At 35.3% G+C, this 18,078-nt stretch overlaps 2 protein-coding genes and 1 long non-coding RNA gene across 7 annotated transcripts; 1 reads left to right on the top strand and 2 right to left on the bottom strand.

Moving 5' to 3' along the window:
* Window positions 1-912: 912 nt before the first annotated feature.
* Window positions 913-2,862, bottom strand: LOC147935193 (uncharacterized). Of its 2 annotated transcripts, none has more exons than XR_015573141.1 (3): window positions 2,572-2,862; window positions 1,269-1,633; window positions 913-1,146 (listed from the first exon to the last, which is right to left on the bottom strand). It is a non-coding gene; the product is annotated as an uncharacterized LOC147935193 (long non-coding RNA). The 2 variants fall into 2 exon arrangements; XR_015573142.1 differs by having other exon boundaries at window positions 2,451-2,840.
* Window positions 2,863-3,083: 221 nt separating this feature from the next.
* On the bottom strand, window positions 3,084-7,311 carry LOC104725475 (ferric reduction oxidase 7, chloroplastic-like). Its single transcript, XM_010444141.3, has 12 exons — window positions 7,221-7,311; window positions 7,092-7,124; window positions 6,667-6,768; window positions 6,204-6,481; window positions 6,029-6,125; window positions 5,653-5,850; window positions 5,317-5,551; window positions 4,823-5,150; window positions 4,450-4,729; window positions 4,111-4,366; window positions 3,572-4,019; window positions 3,084-3,464 (listed from the first exon to the last, which is right to left on the bottom strand). The coding sequence occupies exons 4-12, from the start codon at window positions 6,430-6,432 to the stop codon at window positions 3,295-3,297; spliced, it is 2,241 nt and encodes a 746-aa protein (XP_010442443.2). The 5' UTR covers window positions 6,433-6,481; window positions 6,667-6,768; window positions 7,092-7,124; window positions 7,221-7,311; the 3' UTR covers window positions 3,084-3,294.
* A 1,147-nt stretch (window positions 7,312-8,458) lies between these two features.
* LOC104725476 (leucine-rich repeat receptor protein kinase HPCA1) lies at window positions 8,459-15,303 on the top strand. Of its 4 annotated transcripts, none has more exons than XM_010444142.3 (19): window positions 8,459-10,700; window positions 10,785-10,905; window positions 10,992-11,063; window positions 11,156-11,230; window positions 11,318-11,389; window positions 11,475-11,639; window positions 11,770-11,844; window positions 11,930-12,001; window positions 12,084-12,155; window positions 12,241-12,309; window positions 12,430-12,504; window positions 12,588-12,659; window positions 12,753-12,887; window positions 12,971-13,446; window positions 13,532-13,687; window positions 13,777-13,913; window positions 14,003-14,222; window positions 14,292-14,527; window positions 14,610-15,303. In XM_010444142.3, exons 1-19 carry the CDS (start codon window positions 10,613-10,615, stop codon window positions 15,081-15,083), a joined length of 2,862 nt encoding a protein of 953 aa, XP_010442444.2. In that variant the 5' UTR covers window positions 8,459-10,612; the 3' UTR covers window positions 15,084-15,303. The 4 variants fall into 4 exon arrangements, with proteins under 4 accessions (XP_010442444.2, XP_087327980.1, XP_087327981.1 ...); XM_087471854.1 differs by having other exon boundaries at window positions 8,459-8,771; XM_087471855.1 differs by having other exon boundaries at window positions 10,273-10,700; window positions 11,156-11,248.
* Window positions 15,304-18,078: the final 2,775 nt, after the last annotated feature.

Below are 18,078 nucleotides of genomic sequence, written 5' to 3' on the forward strand. Positions count from 1 at the left end.
AGCAACAGCAAAAAAATAGTAATTATTAAAATGTTCCATATCACAACAAAACGAAATTACCAAATCAAAATTTTGTGTTGCAAATTGTGGTGTAAATATATAATCGTTTAAATTGATATTTGGCTGATTTTTATATTTACAATTTTGTAATAATCATATTAACTGTATGTGAAATATGAAGTTGGCTTCCTAAAATTTTTGTATAGCGAATTAGATATTACATATGCATATGAAAATCAATGTCATAAAACAACGACAACAAAATCTATGTAAACAAAATTTTAGAAAAGCCACTTAACCGGCAACCATATCGTAAAGACGAAAACTATACCAACTATTTTTCTAACAATATTGGGATTTAATGTTATATGTAGACCTACGTAAATATAACATCGAACATAAGCATAATTTAATATATAAAAAAGTATATGGCAGATGTGAAAATGGGAATGACGAATGGGCACACCTTCCTAGTTATGCATGGCTGGATACGTAAAGCTTTTCAAAAATAGGAGTTCTAACCCAAAAATAATGTGATAGAAACTATTTTAAAACGATACGCATTATTTTAGTGCCGCCCATTTATACAAACGTCGTTTCTGTACTGTTTATAATGCGGTTTACTTGTTTCCAACCAATATAATGCATGGTTCGATTCCTAGCTAGTTGACTCTTGTTTTAGGACATTTAAAATGAAAACACTTTAAGAAATAGCAAATTCATTATCATTTTAAATAACAATTCATCTGTTAATGATATAGGTTTATATCTGCAATCAAAATTAAATTAAAATTGTTTGAATCTTTTAGATACATTAGCAATTATATTATTGTCCGAAGATGTTTTGATTTCTCTTTAATTGTTGTTTGCGACTGTTTTGCATATTTTGATAAATACTTTTGAGCGTGAAAATGCAATGAATGCTTCATCTAAATATACATATATCAATTCATTAACTATATGCAATTTTGTTTTGCTTAGACACATATATCAACAAATGCTTCATCTAAATAGTTGGAAGACTTGTTTCAGTAGCTTCTCCTGCAACATCATCCCCTCGAAGAACATCACACGTCCATATCATCGAAACATGATCATTGTGGAGACGGATAAAAGAACATAAGCACTCAGCCCAAAGATGTTCTTCTACACATGGTAATTGAGGAGTAAGAGAAGGTCATTTTCATTTTCTAGGGAGTCTGTTTGTATGAGAAGTTTGAAAAACGCAATTTATGTAACATAAAAATAGGAATAAAAAGGAGACTGACCATTTCCAAAGCTCCTCTAATGACTCCACTTACGACATTACAGTAGTAAAGACCTTGGCAAGTATTGGGAAGTCCTCCAAGATTATACTTGCGCAACAATTAAAGTGATGAGGTCGAGGGAAGTAGGGCTCCTATTGACTAAAGATTGGTTTAGTGATTGGGCACACAATTCCTTTACGGTGTAGAACCGGTTTCCACTTTTCCTGACGCAAGGTCGGGGTCTTTACGAATAGGACAAATATACATCAACCCATTAAAGGATGAGGTTCTAGTTCGCCATTCCTATTATTTATAGGGCAGCAAGTCTCATATGCACCCCAGCTTGTCACTGATGCAGTGACCCCTAAGAACATCTTGGACCCCACCTGTGTAATAAGGCAAAACATGTTACTGCTTCTCAATATATACCATTAAACCAGATGAGATATCTACCGGACATTAAACACTATGCTCTAGACTAAACTCAGATTAAACAATTACGGTTTGGTATGTGACTTGTTTTGCGGCTTCGTAGTGAAATCCTTAAACAAAGACTATAGAGTTACCAAAGTCATTGACACATTTATATCCCTTGATGAAACCTAACACTCTCTCATCATAGTGAAATCATGGGATCCACACAAGAGATCCATAGACAAATACCCACATCATCATGTTCTCACGTTAATGTTGTATAAGGACAAAATATAAGCATAAGTCAGAAATCATGTTTTTTTGGAGGGAAAATAGCCAGAAAAATAGGACCAACATGTAAAGACAAGTCAAGTGCTAAACACACATATGCAGTTAACAATTAAGAAAAATGACAAATGGACCAGCATTCGAAATGTTAGTTACTCTTTTAATGTCAACAGATAAGCGATAAAGACCCAAATCAATACCAATGAGGCTACTTGGAACCCAGTTTTCTCTTCTTGTAAACCCAGTTTTTGAATATACCCTAATCATAAACCCTTAAAGAACCTCAATTGTAACATACGATAATAATTTTAAACAAATCACATCATATCTATTTTTCTGGATCAATCTATTGTACTAAGAATTGCTACACAAACATATTAGAAAAAAATCTAGGAAATGAGAATGAATAGACAGAGGATTATTGAAGTTTAACACAAGCATTGAGGACGACGTGAGTGACTGAGAACTAATACAAAAAGAGGCTAACAAATCGGAGTTTACCATCCATCTCTCAATTCTCAAATCGGAGAAGATGTAGCAAAGATGAAAATTTCTGTTTATTACTTCCGTTTCTTCTGACCAAATTTGTTACCTAGCAACTCAAAGTAGATCATGCTCTTACCAGAATAAATCAAGCACAAGGCAATGTGAATCGATTCTCATCGGAGAAGAAAGCATAATATGCTTTAAATCAAATTAGAAATCGAATAAGAAAGCAGAAGATGAAATTGAGTCATCATGAAATAGATTTTCATCGGAGAGAAGAAGTATTATGCTCTAGCTTAAGAAGATTTTTATGCTTTCAAATTGCAGCGTTAGAAAGAAGAAGTTGGAATCGAGATATTTAGTGATTTTCATGGACGACAATTTTTGTTTATGTTCGAGCTTGGCAATTTTTTGGGTGAGCTGTATTAATTCTTATATTTTGATAGGCTATTGATTTTAATTGATGTGTCACCTCCAGAATTGTTCTCGATTCAACGACTAATGATTTTTTAAAATATGAATATATCTCAATTTATAAAGAAAAATCCAAAAAAATAATAATAATAAATAATATGCCCAGCTATGTAATTTTATGCCTTATCAGCTTGCATTTAATTATATTTTATATGTCCCCAATGTACAAATGAATACCAGTAGAAGATGCATGCTCATACATTTTGATTACTTGTTCTTATACATAAAAAATTGAAAGATAAAAACATACACATATCAACCATAGCTGTTTCTTTAATACATACAGACTGCGATTATCTAAAGGGTACCCTTATCTAAACTATACAGATATACTTTTACTTCACATTATCATATAATGTTCTTGCCTCTTGAAAGCTTAACTAGCCTAGAGATCGAAACTGTGGCTGTTGAAGTGGAAGAGAGGATGATTCGCCGATCGACAGATGCTATGTGACCGTATCTCTTTGGCTACGGTCACCTGAAGAGCCGCTGGACCGCATACTATCACTCCAACATCCACACTTCCCCATTTCCCATTCAACGACTCAAATATCTCTGCAATCACAAGATAGTAACGTTATTTTTTTTGTAATCTAAATGTATAAAACTGTAATCTTAATCTACTAATCTATAAACCGTAATCTGAATCTTCAAAACTGTACCTCTAAAATCCGGTCTGGTGCCATAACGCATCGTGGTGTAACTCTGGACATCTTCTGCTATCTCCAAGCCTTTGAGCTCTTCTGCAGATGGATTATGGGGTTCTTCTACATTCAAAGCTACGTTGTCATTGCCATTTGCTTCCACTTGACTGGTTTTGTGACCCCAGCGATGCCAGAAAATAACCACAAGACCTCCAAAAATCAGCACACTTGCAACCATACAAACAAGAAACAGAAGTCCCCTGTACCACCATGTCGTTATGTTGTATTTGTTTATGTAAAAGATGTCCAACAACGTGATCATTGCAATAAACCCAATGGTGGAAACAACTAGGTACAGTCCAGACCATATGTTATCCCCTGTACCTACTAGAACCGACATGGGACACCCGTTGGTTTGTTTTGGCTTGACAGAAGGATGCACCACCTTGTGAACCATCCCATCTTCCTGTTATAACCATGAAACAAAGCAGAGATCAACAAACTAAATAAGACCCATTGCAGATACCAAAAAATCTTATACATGTAATTAGACTTACCAAGAGAGCCTCGGATTGTCGTGTGACATAGATGTGAATTTCAAGGTTTAGTTTCTTAAAGAAGGAAGGGCAAATGGAAGGTATATCAATTGCTGAGAGAATAGAGAGCTCGTCTGAGTTTTTAATGGCCCAGACAACTAAAACCTTACTCGGTAAACAAGGTTTCCCATCTCTTTTACGGTGTAGGATATCACTTAAGATGGCAAAAAATGGCGTGATCCCGATTCCTCCTGCTACTAAGATCAGGTTCTCATACCTGCACGCAGCAATAAACCTTTCTTGAGTCAAGCTAAAGCTTATTGCATTGAAACAGTTCAAGTAGACTTAAAAACGCATTACCCTAAGTGGTATGGAGATTCATGGCCATAAGGTCCCTCCACACAAGTTGTGATTTTGGGATATGACTGAGGAGAAATGAGCTGGTCTTGATTCTCTGCCTCATATATATTTGACAACTGGTCCCTAAGCTTTGCAGTCCATCCACCAAGAGCCTTTATGAGAACCGTAACATGATGGTCCCCATCTAAAGGGCTTGATGAAACACTGAAAGGATGCCATTGTAGGCCTGATAGTTCCCTCACTTGAAGAAAGATAAAGCTAAGCGCATTGTATCGCATATCTGGTTATAAAAAAATCGGAGAGGAACGAAGTCAGTAAAATGCTTTTAGATTAGAGAGGTAAATGGCAGAGAGAGATTAAACAGAGTTGTTACTTGGTGGTTTCGAAAGGACTAGTTGGAGAGTTCCACAGGGTAGACTCTTTGCAGAGATTACATCTACAGTCCTTCTGGATTGGCAGAACCTCAAGAAACGGTCAAGAATGAAAAGAAATATTCCTCCAGAAACTATACTGAACAAGAATTCACCAACGTGAAGTGCCAAGAAGACCACAAAGACAATGTATAGTTGATGGGTGTAGAAGAAGAGCTCAAAGTAAAGCTTTCTCACGGTGTGAAGCGACGTGACCCACATCAGTAAACCAGCCACTAGAGTAATAACTCCAGGTAAATTAGCAATTCCATTAGCTTCCCATTCAAATAACTGAGAGGAATAAGTAGTGATAATTAAACTTTAATATAGAACACAGTAAAAAATATAAATAAGACTGTGTGTGTGATAACATCATCTCAAAACCTATTGGTATTATTATTCAATAAACTAGGCCTTACTATCATGTCAAGATTAGATGATGTTAGAGAAACCTTACACTCTTTAAAAGTTGACCTTGAATGGTCCATCCAACAACGTAACAGAGGCCATGTAAGGTGAAGAAAGCCATAATGGTATGACCAAGCCAAACATGATATCTTGTAGCATGCTCGAAAGGGATATCGATCAGACGGAGAAGAACTGAACCTCTGGAGATTGGAAGAAACAAAAACACCATACCCAACAATCCAATCATTCCAAAACGCATACCCGTTACCTCCAGCAGAAAAACCCTGAACACACACAACACAAATAATGATTGGTATGAGACAAAAAAAAAAAAAAAAAAAAAAACAAAGCTGAAACAAAAAAGAAGGAAATGAGTTAAAAGAACCTTTTTTCGACAGGAAGCACATGGAATAATTCAACAAGGCTGAGGTTCCTCAAGGCATAAGCATATATAGCCCAGAGGAAGAAAACAGAGAAGACCAAAATCCCAAGAAACTCAGCTGCAGAAACAACTCCAAATAGTCCATCCACAAGAACAGGAAATGTCCATAGCCTTAACCTTGGGAATTTCGATATCTTCTTCCTTCACAATCACCAAATCACACGTTTATGGAAGAACAGAAACCAAAAAGAATGTAACTTTGTTATCATCAACAATATCATTATACAGTTACTTAAAGGTTTATATTATAATATGCTTTACCACTGTATGTGACATTCAACTCAATGAAATAGTTTAAAGAATCTCAAACCAAACTTACTTGGTGAAGACCTTCTCTTCCCCAGAGATGATGAGATAGAGAGAAGCTAAGACGGAGATAACAAGAATCGGACCACTAAAAATTAGGAACAAGCTTCCTGCAAATTTTAGACAATTATGAGATGGTAAACAATTATCGGAGAAAACAAAGCAAAAGTGATGGTACATAATGTAACCTGTGAGGCCATAGAGACTTTTGGAGGAGAGAGCATTCCATTTTGCGACGAGTTGATCGCCGAGTGTTCCAGGGTACACCAAAAGGAACACAACCCAAGTCACAAATATCACAGACATCACAACTTTCAATACCCATTTCAAAGATGAAGCCACCACGGATGATGATGATGATGATGATGATGATGATGATTGATCATTAGACAAGAGTGGGGTTTTATGTTCATCCATCTTTATTTGAAGATTCTATTTTCTCAATGTTGTGATGAGAGTTGGTTGGCTACAGAAGAAGCATCAGCTTTTAAGGAGAAGAAAATTACAAATATGTTGGGAATAAATTAAAAAAAATTCAAGAGGATATGATTAAGAGAGCCAAGGAAGAAAATTTCTGCACCAGTGAGGTTTAGAGCAAAAGAAAGGAGGGCATTAACATCTAAGAGTAACGTACTTGGGAGGGAGTCTCACCGTTTCATTTCAACCACAGTTTAGGGGGATGGTAACAAGTGCTGACTGATAGTAGATAAGATGGTTATTATGGCGATTGTAATGGTTTGTCTGTTGGACCAGCTGCGTTACTAAAATCACAAGTTAGAAACAAACAGAGTAATCAATACAGCACGAAAGGTACATAGTATACTTTCCACATTTGAGAGATTCATGTGAAATAAGCTTGCAAGGTTTCACAATTGAGTTGTTTCTAGAGCTAGTAAAAGGTTTAAACGCACTAAGCCAAGAAAATAACTATTAATGTGTTAAGTTAGAGGAAAAAAAATCAGATGCGTTGGCTTTAAGTTTCTTTAATAAATCAAATCAAAAGAAGACTTGTTCCAAAGAGCTTTTTTTGGTCTCAAAAAGGGATGAGTACGACAAAAAAAAGGGATGAACATGACCATGACGATCAACTCCCATGATTGATGACTGGCCTACATGAAAGCATAAGCTGATGATATAAGCGTAAGGCTTGGCTTAACAACAAAATAATTTGATGGATAGAGATCAATAGTAGAACATTTAGATACCAAAGATTACCGAGCACTAGTAAAGAAACTGATCGGGACTACTTAACATGCACCAACAACTGAATTCACCACTAGTAGGTTCTCCCAAAGCATAAAAAAAAAACAAAATAAAATGAATTAAAAGAAAAACAAAAAGAAAGAGTAATAGAGGAGGGCATTAACACGTGAGAGTAACGTACTTACGAGAGAGTCTCACCGTTTCATTTCAACCACAATTTAGGGGGATGGTAACAAGTACTGATTAATAGTATAGATAAGATGATTATTATGGCGATTGTAATGGTTTGTCTGTTGCGTTACTCAAAATATCACAAGTTAAAAACAAATAGAGTAATCAATGCAGTACGAAAGGAACATGATATACGTTCCATATTGGAGAGATTCAAGTGAATTAAGCTTGCAAGGTTTTACAATTGAGTTGTTTCTAAAGCTAGTAAAAGGTTTAAAGGCACTAAGCCAAGAAAAATAACTATTAATGTGTTAACCATTTTCCAAGACTAATTAACTAGCTAGTTAGAGGAAAAAAAATCAGATGCATTGGCTTAAAGTTTCTTTAATAAATCAAATTAAAAGAAGAAACCAGATGCATTGGCTTAAAGTTTCTTTAATAAATCAAATTAACTAGAGCTTTTCTTTTTGTCTAAAAAAAGGATGACCATGACGAAACAACTCCCATGACTGATGACTGGCCTACATGAAAGCATAAGCTGATGATATAAGCGTAAGGCTTTGGCTTAATAACAAAATAATTTGATGGATAGAGTCATAGAGATCATTTGTGACAAAAAAAAAAAAAAAAAAAAAGTCATAGAGATCATAGTAGAAAATCTTTAATACTAAAACTATGATTACCGAGCAATAGTAAAGAAACTGATCGGGACTACTTAACATGTCACCAACATTCTAGTTCACCAGTAGTAGGCTCTCCCAAAACACCAAAAAGATCAACAAAATTGAAATAAACAAATCCAAAAAGATTTCTTCACTCTAATTAGTCCAAAATTATCTTCGAGTCCTCAATTTAAACGAAAAAGGATTAAAAGTCGTATAATTTACCTTACATGAAACCCAAAACATGGTGTTAAAATGCCAATTAAAGATTAGAGTAAATTACTCATGTTTAATATGATAGTGGGGTAAAGGCAAGTAGCCCATAAAGAAACCCAACAGAACCAAGGAAATTAAAGTAAAAAAAGCCCAATAAGCCCATATAATTGGGAGAGGCGATCATCGGAGACACCGACAATAGAGAAATCAATTCAGGCGGCGAGGGAGAAGCGATTTCCAGAGAAGATCGGAAGCTATGTCCGGTTACTGTAATCTCAATGTTAGATATATTGTTCCGGTTAATCGGAAACAAAGAAGTCACGTTCTGGAGTTTCACGAAGGAGTTAACCAAATCTTCTAAATAACCGGAATTAATATATCTAATATGCAATGATCAATCCCGATTGTTACACTATCTCGCGTCTTGAGGTCCAAATGCGGAGTTCAGAGTCGAACAGATGTCTCTGCTTCAAATCCAAGTATGAGACTCTTTAAGAAATGCAGGTACCTTCACTCTTCAGACTTTAGATTAATTGATTAGCGTTATACAGAATAGATGTCTCTGTTTCATCCTGGTTAACAGAACAGCTGCCATACATAAACTTTATAACTCCAAACAATAACCCTAATTTATAAATTGCAATCTTCCTTGTGATATTATGCTTGTATAAGACATGTTTAAAATATATTACCCAGGAGTTTTCCACATTTCTTGTTGATCTTTTTTTGAAGTTGTTGAGATCATAGGAATTTCCCATAGGTTTTTAGGGCATTCCGGTATTTAAGACGCTTCCGATTCGATTCGATTCTATTCTATTCTGTGCAATCCATAATTACCAGAAAATTCGGTTTGATCTAGTTTTGATCCGGTTAATTTGGTTAATTTTTAGCTGTTTTCCGAAGTTTTTGGATATCTGTTTTGGTTATTTTTTAGTATGTTTGGACTTCGGATATAACTCCAATGTTTTTTTTTTTGTATTTTAATTATTTTCTGATATTTTATATATTTTTCAGGTTATTTTCAAAAAATTAGTTTGGAACTACAAAAATAGTAAAATACTATTAGCTGAAAGCTGAAACCTACAAATTAAAATTCGTTGTGTCTGTTGACTCGAAGGCCACATAGATTTATTCCAAGTTCCTAACAAATAATTAAGGCATAATGAAACAAACAAATTTGAAGCTTTTAACAAATGTAAATGGTGACCTTATATTCACACGTACTTAACACGTAGAGTATTTATATATGTATCCCCCAAAAAACACGTCATTACGTGAGTGTTCTGTGGACACCAACATTTTCATTCTCTATCAAAGTTAATCGACAAAAACATTATCTTGGCATACATCAAATAGCTTGATCCTACTACCATTATATCCCTGTTTATCAACGTCTCTCCACTTTGACACTTTCTAGTTGTTGTTGTCCTCCTGCTACATTGTACTCTCTTCTTAGTTTACCTTGCTAAAAGGGTTGAGACGTCCTTGTAAGCTACTAGATCCAATTGGGTACACATCTCTGATATTTCTCTCTTAACGGTGGGGGGCCATCAACTTTATACATTTGTGGTTTTACATTACCCACTAGATTATTCAATGATTAATTTAAGAGTAACTGGTCAATCTTTCATCAAATCATCATTGTTGCCATTAGGATTAGTATATCAAGTTGGTAAATGCTTGTGCTCCATATAGGCAACGACCGTCAACCATGACTTTATCTACTCTACTGTTGGTTGTTATAAAAAACATATCACTTCTCATAGTCGATGACCACAACTCTCTCTTCTTTTATGAGATCAAACTTTTTAGGGTCAACAAATCATATCTTATTCTTATGTTTTTGAAGTTTTTAGATATATACTAGTATATGTTTTGTGATTGTGTTGAAATCAATAATGAGTATATTTAATACAGTGAAATAAATAAAGGTCCCACAATAGTTTCGCATCAAGACAACTCATATGTGTTTTTAAATGTATTGTTTCATAATTTGTTCCTTCCCATTACACTATTGACAAATCCATGTACCAAACCTAAACCTTGTGTCTTTAAAATCCCATTATCAGCTGTTTCTGAGTTGACCAAGTTTTTTTGTTTATGGTCCTCTCCCTCTTTTCTTGTTTTTATATACTTTTTTCACTCGATTGGTTCAAAGTCTTCTTTCTTCTCCTTCCTTTTTGTTAACATTATTGTCTACATGTTTTGAGAGCGAGGTTGTCAATATTTTTTAAGAGATTACTCAAACCTTTGTGTAGACCACATGCTTTCTTCTTAAGATAATTTTTGAGGTACAATCAGAAAAAACAGAGGAAGAGGTAAGAGGATCTTTGTGGGTTTTGAAGATGAGTTCAAGAACTGGAGCGTTTATGCTCCTGATCTTGCTTTTCTTCCACATTTGTTCTGTATCTGCGCTCACAAATACTTTAGACTGTAAGTTTATGTATATATATATATATATATATATATGCAGATACAAGCAGCATAATTTTTCCTAATGGTTTTCATATGGTGCAGCTTCTGCTTTAAGTGGCCTGAAGAGCGAATGGACCAGTTCTCCTGATGGTTGGGAAGGCTCTGATCCTTGTGGAACCAATTGGGTTGGGATTAAATGTCGAAATGACCGCGTCATTTCAATGTAAGAAACTCGATTTCTTTTGGTTTGTTTGGCTTCTTCCAATAGTCCTTGCCGACCTTTAAGCGTTGTGTTGGTGCTTATTGCAGATCACTAGGTAATCTTAACCTGGAAGCAAAGCTTCCTGCTGATATATCTTTCTTGTCTGAATTGGAGATCTTGTATGTCTTTCTTCTACTTTCTATTTTTTTTCTTTCCCTTTCACATTAAAAATGATTTTTGTTCTCTCATCTTATGATCCAATCTTTTGTAGGGATTTGTCATACAATACTGGATTGTCCGGACCACTTCCACCAAATATCGGCAACCTTAAGAACTTGAAGAGCTTGTAAGGAAACACAATATCGTGAGATCTCTAGTACAACTTATATACACATCTCCTTGTCTTATCTACTAACTCCCTTTTACTCTCCAGGATTCTTGTGGGATGTAGTTTCAGTGGTGAAATCCCTGAGTCCATTGGTTCTCTAAAAGAACTTATATATCTGTAAGATTTTGTTTATAAGCAGTCTCCTAGCTATCAATTGCATTTTCTTAACCCATTAGTATTAATTCGTGTTTCCTCCATACAGCTCCCTGAATTTGAATAAGTTTAGTGGAACGATTCCGGCTTCCATAGGACGGTTATCGAAACTATATTGGTTCGATATAGCTGACAATCAGATCGAGGGAGAGCTTCCAGTTTCTAATGGGACTTCTTCACCTGGACTTGACATGCTTCTTGCAACTAAGCATTTGTACTATATATATATATATATATTTTTTTTTGGTCAAAAGCATTTGTACTATATATATTTCCCAATTCTTTCCTTTTCGAGTATTATAACCACTCCTTTAATATACTAATTGTTCACTTTCCTCTTGTAGTCATTTTGGGAAAAACAAATTGTCGGGAAAGATCCCAAAAGAACTTTTCAGCTCAAACATGACTTTGATACATGTGTAAGCCTTCATACTAGATACAAAACAGAGAGATTGAGAGTAGTAACTAGTAAAGTGACTGCATTGTTTGTTGTTTTATCGATAGACTCTTGGATGGAAACCAATTCACAGGCGAAATCCCTGAGAGCCTTGGCCTCGTTAACACGTTGACCGTGTTGTAAGTAGTAAAAGATTTGTTATTATTATTTTTTTTAATCATCTTTCGTTCCTTAATCTCTTGTGTTTTTTCTTTCTTTCAGACGCCTTGATAGGAACAGACTAGTTGGAGAGATTCCTTCAAGTCTTAATAATCTTACAAGTCTAAACGAACTGTAAGTGAGCAACTAAAGATTTGTTATGTATTTGTAAGATATAAGTGAAAAGAGGTAAACGAGTTTGTAGTTGAATGTATTCCAGGTACTTGGCCAACAACAAATTTACTGGTAGTCTTCCAAATTTAACCGCCTTGACCAATCTCTACACATTGTAAGTTTTTTTTATATTTCTCTTCCTTTTTTTGCTGCTCAATCTACCATCACTAGTTACCCTTCTCAAAACCTTCAAACTTTATCAATCTAATCCCATGATGTGACTGTAATGTAACAGGGATGTAAGCAATAACACTTTGGATTTCTCACCCATTCCTTCATGGATCTCCTCACTACGCTCCCTGTCAACATTGTATGAGCCTTCCTTTCTCTCTTTATCTCTTTTTGATCTCTATTTGTATACTTACTAAGAACAAAGGGTCTTCTCCTTTGCAGAAGGATGGAAGGGATCCAACTCACAGGTCCAATACCAAGTTTTCTCTTCAGTGCTACTCAGTTGCAAACTGCGTGAGTCAACACACAATTCTTGAAATTGGTCATCAACTTAAGTTATGAAAACTGTACTGATTGGGATGCCTTACTTTTTTTTTTTACGTGCAGTATCCTAAAACGTAATCAGATAAATGAAACATTGGACTTTGGTACCAACTTTAGCAACCAGTTGGAGTTTGTGGATTTACAATACAATGAAATATCTGAGTATATACAACCAACTAAGAAAGAACTTCAAGTAATGTATGTATCCTTGTTACAAAACCAAAATGACTTGTTTTTTTTTCTCAACCTATTACTAACTATGTCAGTTGATATATTCACAGATTAGCAAATAACCCAGTGTGCCTAGAGGCTGGAAACGGACCGAGTTACTGCTCAGCAATCCAACACAATACCTCTTTCTCTACACTCCCAACAAACTGTTCTCCCTGTGAACAGGGCATGGAAGCGAGTACCACGTGCCGCTGTGCACATCCATTCATGGGAACACTCTACTTCAGGTCTCCTTCATTTTCAGGGTTGTTCAACTCAACCAACTTCTTAACCCTACAGAAGGCAATCACGGATTTCTTTAAGAAGTTCAATTATCCTGTAGACTCAGTGGGTGTCCGGAACATTAGAGAGAATGAAACTGATCATCAGCTTCTTATAGATCTCCTGGTGTTTCCACTAGGCAGAGACAGTTTTAATCAGACAGGAATGTCACTTGTTGGTTTTGCGTTTAGTAACCAGACTTATAAGCCTCCTCCTATATTTGGCCCTTACATTTTCAAAGCTGCTCTGTACAAGAAGTTCTCTGGTATGATGAAACTGATCTTACACAATCAAAAAGATTTAATATTGGTTCCATATAAGTTCATTTGCTCTGCTTTGTTTTGCCACAGATGTAGAAGAAGGTTCCAAGTCAGCAAACATGGGCATTATCATTGGAGCAGTAGTTGGTGCTATTGTTCTTCTACTGTTGTTAACAATAGCTGGGGTTTACGCTCTCAGGCAGAAAAAGAGAGCAGAGAGAGCAACCGATCAAAATAATCCTTTCGGTATGACGAAAACGTTTACTAAGCTACTTACCAAAGCCTCGTCCCTTTACTGGAACCATCCTGACAGCTTTTTCTTTTGCATGTTGCAGCCAAGTGGGATACAAGTAAGAGCAGTATTGGTGCTCCACAGCTAATGGGAGCAAAAGCCTATACGTTTGAAGAGCTGAAGAAATGTACAGACAACTTTTCAGAGGCAAATGATGTTGGGGGTGGAGGTTATGGAAAGGTTTGTTATGTCTTAAGATATGACCTCAATTAAAAAGTAGCAATGAACTAAGTTGAAATTCTGATCCCAAAAATATGATGGTGAAACAGGTGTACAGAGGTATTCTTCCAAATGGACAACTCATAGCAATCAAAAGAGCTCAACAAGGATCTTTGCAAGGAGGGTTGGAGTTCAAAACTGAGATTGAGCTTCTTTCAAGGGTCCATCATAAGAATGTTGTCAGACTCTTGGGATTCTGCTTTGATAGAAGTGAACAAATGCTTGTCTACGAGTACATTTCAAATGGGTCTCTTAAAGACAGTCTCTCAGGTTCAAAACTCTATTTTTCTCTGAAGATTTATTGATAGTTCTTGGATGCTGAATATGTTAGTAATGCAGGAAAGAGTGGGATTAGATTGGATTGGACAAGAAGGCTTAAAATAGCACTAGGTTCAGGCAAGGGCTTGGCTTATCTTCATGAGCTTGCTGATCCTCCAATTATACATAGAGACATCAAATCAAATAACATATTACTTGATGAAAATCTTACTGCAAAGGTTGCTGATTTTGGCCTTTCCAAACTTGTGGGAGACCCTGAGAAAACTCATGTGACAACACAAGTGAAAGGAACCATGGTGAATATAGAATAAATCATCCTCCTTTCTCTGTTTTTTTCTCATCAGATACATTTTCAACTCACATTTTCTATGGTTTCAGGGCTACTTGGATCCTGAGTACTACATGACAAATCAACTGACGGAGAAGAGTGATGTATATGGTTTTGGTGTGGTGATGCTCGAGCTATTAACCGGTAGAAGTCCAATAGAGAGAGGCAAATATGTGGTGAGAGAGGTGAAGACGAAGATGAATACATCGAGGAATTTGTATGACCTGCAAGAATTGCTGGACACAACGATCATAGCAAGTAGTGGGAATCTGAAAGGGTTTGAGAAGTATGTTGATCTGGCTCTGAGATGTGTGGAGGAGGAAGGAGTTAATAGGCCATCAATGGGTGAGGTTGTGAAAGAGATTGAGAATATAATGCAGCTTGCGGGATTAAATCCTAACGCAGATTCAGCAACAAGTTCAAGAACGTACGAGGACGCAATCAAAGGATCAGGTGATCCTTATGGCAGTGAATCGTTTCAGTACAGTGGGAATTTCCCAGCTTCAAAGCTTGAGCCCCAATGATTGATTGTCTTCCTTTTTTTTTTTTTTGGAAAGTGACTTCATATTGAAATGCCTTATGAATGTGAACTAGCATGATTTGATGTGCTGTTATGTGGTCACTGTTTATAAAGCAGAGGAATGGAGCCAAGCTCAGAAGAACCCACCAGATCTTTTGTAATATATATATTTTTTGTCAAACGATCTTTGGTAATATAAACACCAGTTTTCAAACATAAGAAAAGTAAGTCCTATGTGTAATATATATATATATATATTAATTCTTGTTGAGAACTTTATTAGATTTGTTTCATACAGAACACACAATTTGGTTCCAATACTTCAACATTTTTGTAAGGGAAGATGTTAATAAACTACAAAAGAATCAAAAGAGTAGAAGAAACATACGTAGAGGTTCTCTTATGTAAACTAGAACAACCAAAACCAACGAACTGAATCTTTTAGACTGACTTAGAAAATATTAATAGAACTATTTCAGTTTTAAATTTATAAAACAACTGGTATGGTATTATTGCTTTTTGTAGTACGTAGAATATAGTTTGGTAGTGAGCTTTTTCACCTTAAAGACAACTCTTGGTCAGATTAAAATAAAACAAAATAAAGATACAGATTCTATAATAAAAAAAACAATAATCAAGATTTTATCAACAAAAAAAAATCAATAATCAAGATTTTGGGTTAGCAACCTAGCATACACCATCCTATCAAACCGTTACAAGACCCAGGGTGAATTATGGTTGTAGATCTTGTAGCTAGTGCCCACATAACTATGTTTTGGGTTCCTTGGTGATTGTTTCACTTGCTTTGTTCCTCAAGTTCATGATTGGCCTTTGAACCAAGCGTCCGATTTTTTTTTTCTAATCCTCTTCACTAGAAGAAAACAATCAATTTGCGAGGGAAGATTTCTTAGCAACTCCCTCGCAAATAGCCTATAGCGAGAGATTTGCGAAAAACAACAATCCCTCGCAATTTGCTTCTCGCAAATTTTAAAATCTCGTAAATCCCTCGCAAAATTTACGAGAAAACTTTTCCACAGCATATCTCTCGCAAAATTTGACTAGTAAATCTCTCGAAGTTATTACTATACATTTGCCACAATTTTAAAAATAATTATGTTTTTGTTTTTGATTGAAAATAAATTATTTTTTTGCTGCAGATTTGCGAGGGAGCATAAATTTTTTTATAAAAAAAAGTAATTAAAATTTTTTACGAAAATTATATAATGTATTTAAAATTTAATAATTTTAACAAAATAAATGACAATAATTTTTTTATTCAACAAATAGTGATTTTTTATTAAAAATAGAAAAATAAAATACATGTGTATATGATAAATGACAATACTTTTATTTATCTAACAAATAATGATTTAAAAAAAATACATGTGTATATATACATATATATGTATTGTATCGATGACGTGATTTGCGACGGAGAGGGTGAATAGCGGAAGATATGATGGCGAAGCTCTGGGAACAAGTCGGCGGAGGAGAGCGTGAGGGAGATCAGGAATGTGGTGGCAGAGAGAAGACACAACAATGGAGGATATCAGATGTGTTGGCTGATAATATGAGATGCGACGACGGAGGATATCAGATGCGACGGTGGTAAACAAACCTTTGAGATGTAGTGGTGGTGAACGATGGCGAGACTTTCGAGCTATGGTGGTGGTGAACAGCGTAAGCTTCAAGATTTGCTGTGGTGAACAACGGCGGAACCCTTCGAGATGTGGTGGTGTTGAACTGCCGAAGGCTGTAGATGGAACTTAGAGATTTGAGGAAAGAGAAGGGATAATGGCGAATGGGTTAATTGATTTAGGGTTATGTGTCCAAGTTAAAGAGATCTGGGGAGGAGATTTCGTTTTTTGAATAAACGAGACCAGGAGAGGAGAAGAAGAAGAAGAGAAAAAGAAGGTGTAGGGTTTACAAAGAAAAAAACAAGAAAAAAGAAAGAGAAGATTTGGTACGTTGGATCTAAACTTATCAAAAGTGGAAGATGTCACTAAAGTGTAATCCTTGTCATTATATATTAGCCAATGAAAAATTTTCTCTTTTTAAAATTAATAAAACTCATAATTATTTTTAAATATTATTAATACTTCAGTTTGTTTTAGAAAAAGGAAATAATCCAATAATTATCATAATTTGTGCTAGAATTTTTTAAATACGTAGACTTGTATATAAAAGAAAATTTTCAATGTTTAACATGTTTTGGAAGTCAATATCGAAATTGTATTTTATTGGTTTAAGAAATCTTACGAGAGAATTGCAATGGATGTGCGAAGAATATTAATTTTCTTGCGAATATCTCGTATATCCCTTGCAAATTTGCAGCGGATTTGTAAGGATGCTATCTCTCGCAAATTTACGATGAATTTGCTATAAACGCGACAGCTCTAATAAATTTCTCGCAATTCTATTGCAAATTTGCGAGGGATTATATCCTTCGCAAATGTTCCTAACAAATTGATTGTTTTTTTGTAGTGCTTTCTCGAGCCATATTCCACTAGACCACTACTGTAGCATTCTCCACCAGTTCCACTACGTATCGATATTATTTACTAAGCGTTGGTTGCGGATATGCAACCACAATCTTCTTTGAAATTTGCGTTACATCTCTTCAGTGTCTAGGTTCTTCGTAGACAAAATATCCCTATGGAAAAATACTTCCTTGCAAATTTAGTCCCATTCTAGTATACCTTATAATAATCCATCCCACAAAAATGTGTGCCTTGCCTGACATGTGGTGTACTTGTCGATATATCATTAAACCATCAGCATCACTGTTGTTGCTATTAGTATATGTTTTTAATCTCAAGTTGGTAAATGCTTGTGCTGATTTTTTCTCATGACCACGACTTTATTGCATGTTGTTGTTAAAAAAAAAAAAAACTATATCACTGCATAGTCGCTGACCATTACTCTACATTTCAGGAATATAATCTCTCTTTTCTTGAGTAGAAACGTTCTTGGGAAAACAAATAATATCTAGCTGACTT

This window comes from Camelina sativa, chromosome 11 (genome assembly GCF_030686135.1).
Source record: "Camelina sativa cultivar CO46 ecotype springtype chromosome 11, ASM3068613v1".
NCBI lineage: Eukaryota > Viridiplantae > Streptophyta > Magnoliopsida > Brassicales > Brassicaceae > Camelina > Camelina sativa.

Excerpts from the sequence above, each read along its gene's own strand:
- LOC104725476 (XM_010444142.3), top strand. The coding sequence starts at position 10,613 with ATGAGTTCAAGAACTGGAGCGTTTATGCTCCTGATCTTGCTTTTCTTC. Across the intron at positions 10,906-10,991 it reads AATGACCGCGTCATTTCAAT|ATCACTAGGTAATCTTAACC; the intron begins GTAAGAAACTCG and ends TGCTTATTGCAG. Across the intron at positions 14,528-14,609 it reads CACAAGTGAAAGGAACCATG|GGCTACTTGGATCCTGAGTA; the intron begins GTGAATATAGAA and ends CTATGGTTTCAG.
- LOC104725475 (XM_010444141.3), bottom strand. The coding sequence starts at position 6,432 with ATGGATGAACATAAAACCCCACTCTTGTCTAATGATCAATCATCATCA. Across the intron at positions 5,552-5,652 it reads GTGCTTCCTGTCGAAAAAAG|GGTTTTTCTGCTGGAGGTAA; the intron begins GTTCTTTTAACT and ends GTGTGTGTTCAG. Across the intron at positions 4,730-4,822 it reads AGTCCTTTCGAAACCACCAA|ATATGCGATACAATGCGCTT; the intron begins GTAACAACTCTG and ends TTTTATAACCAG.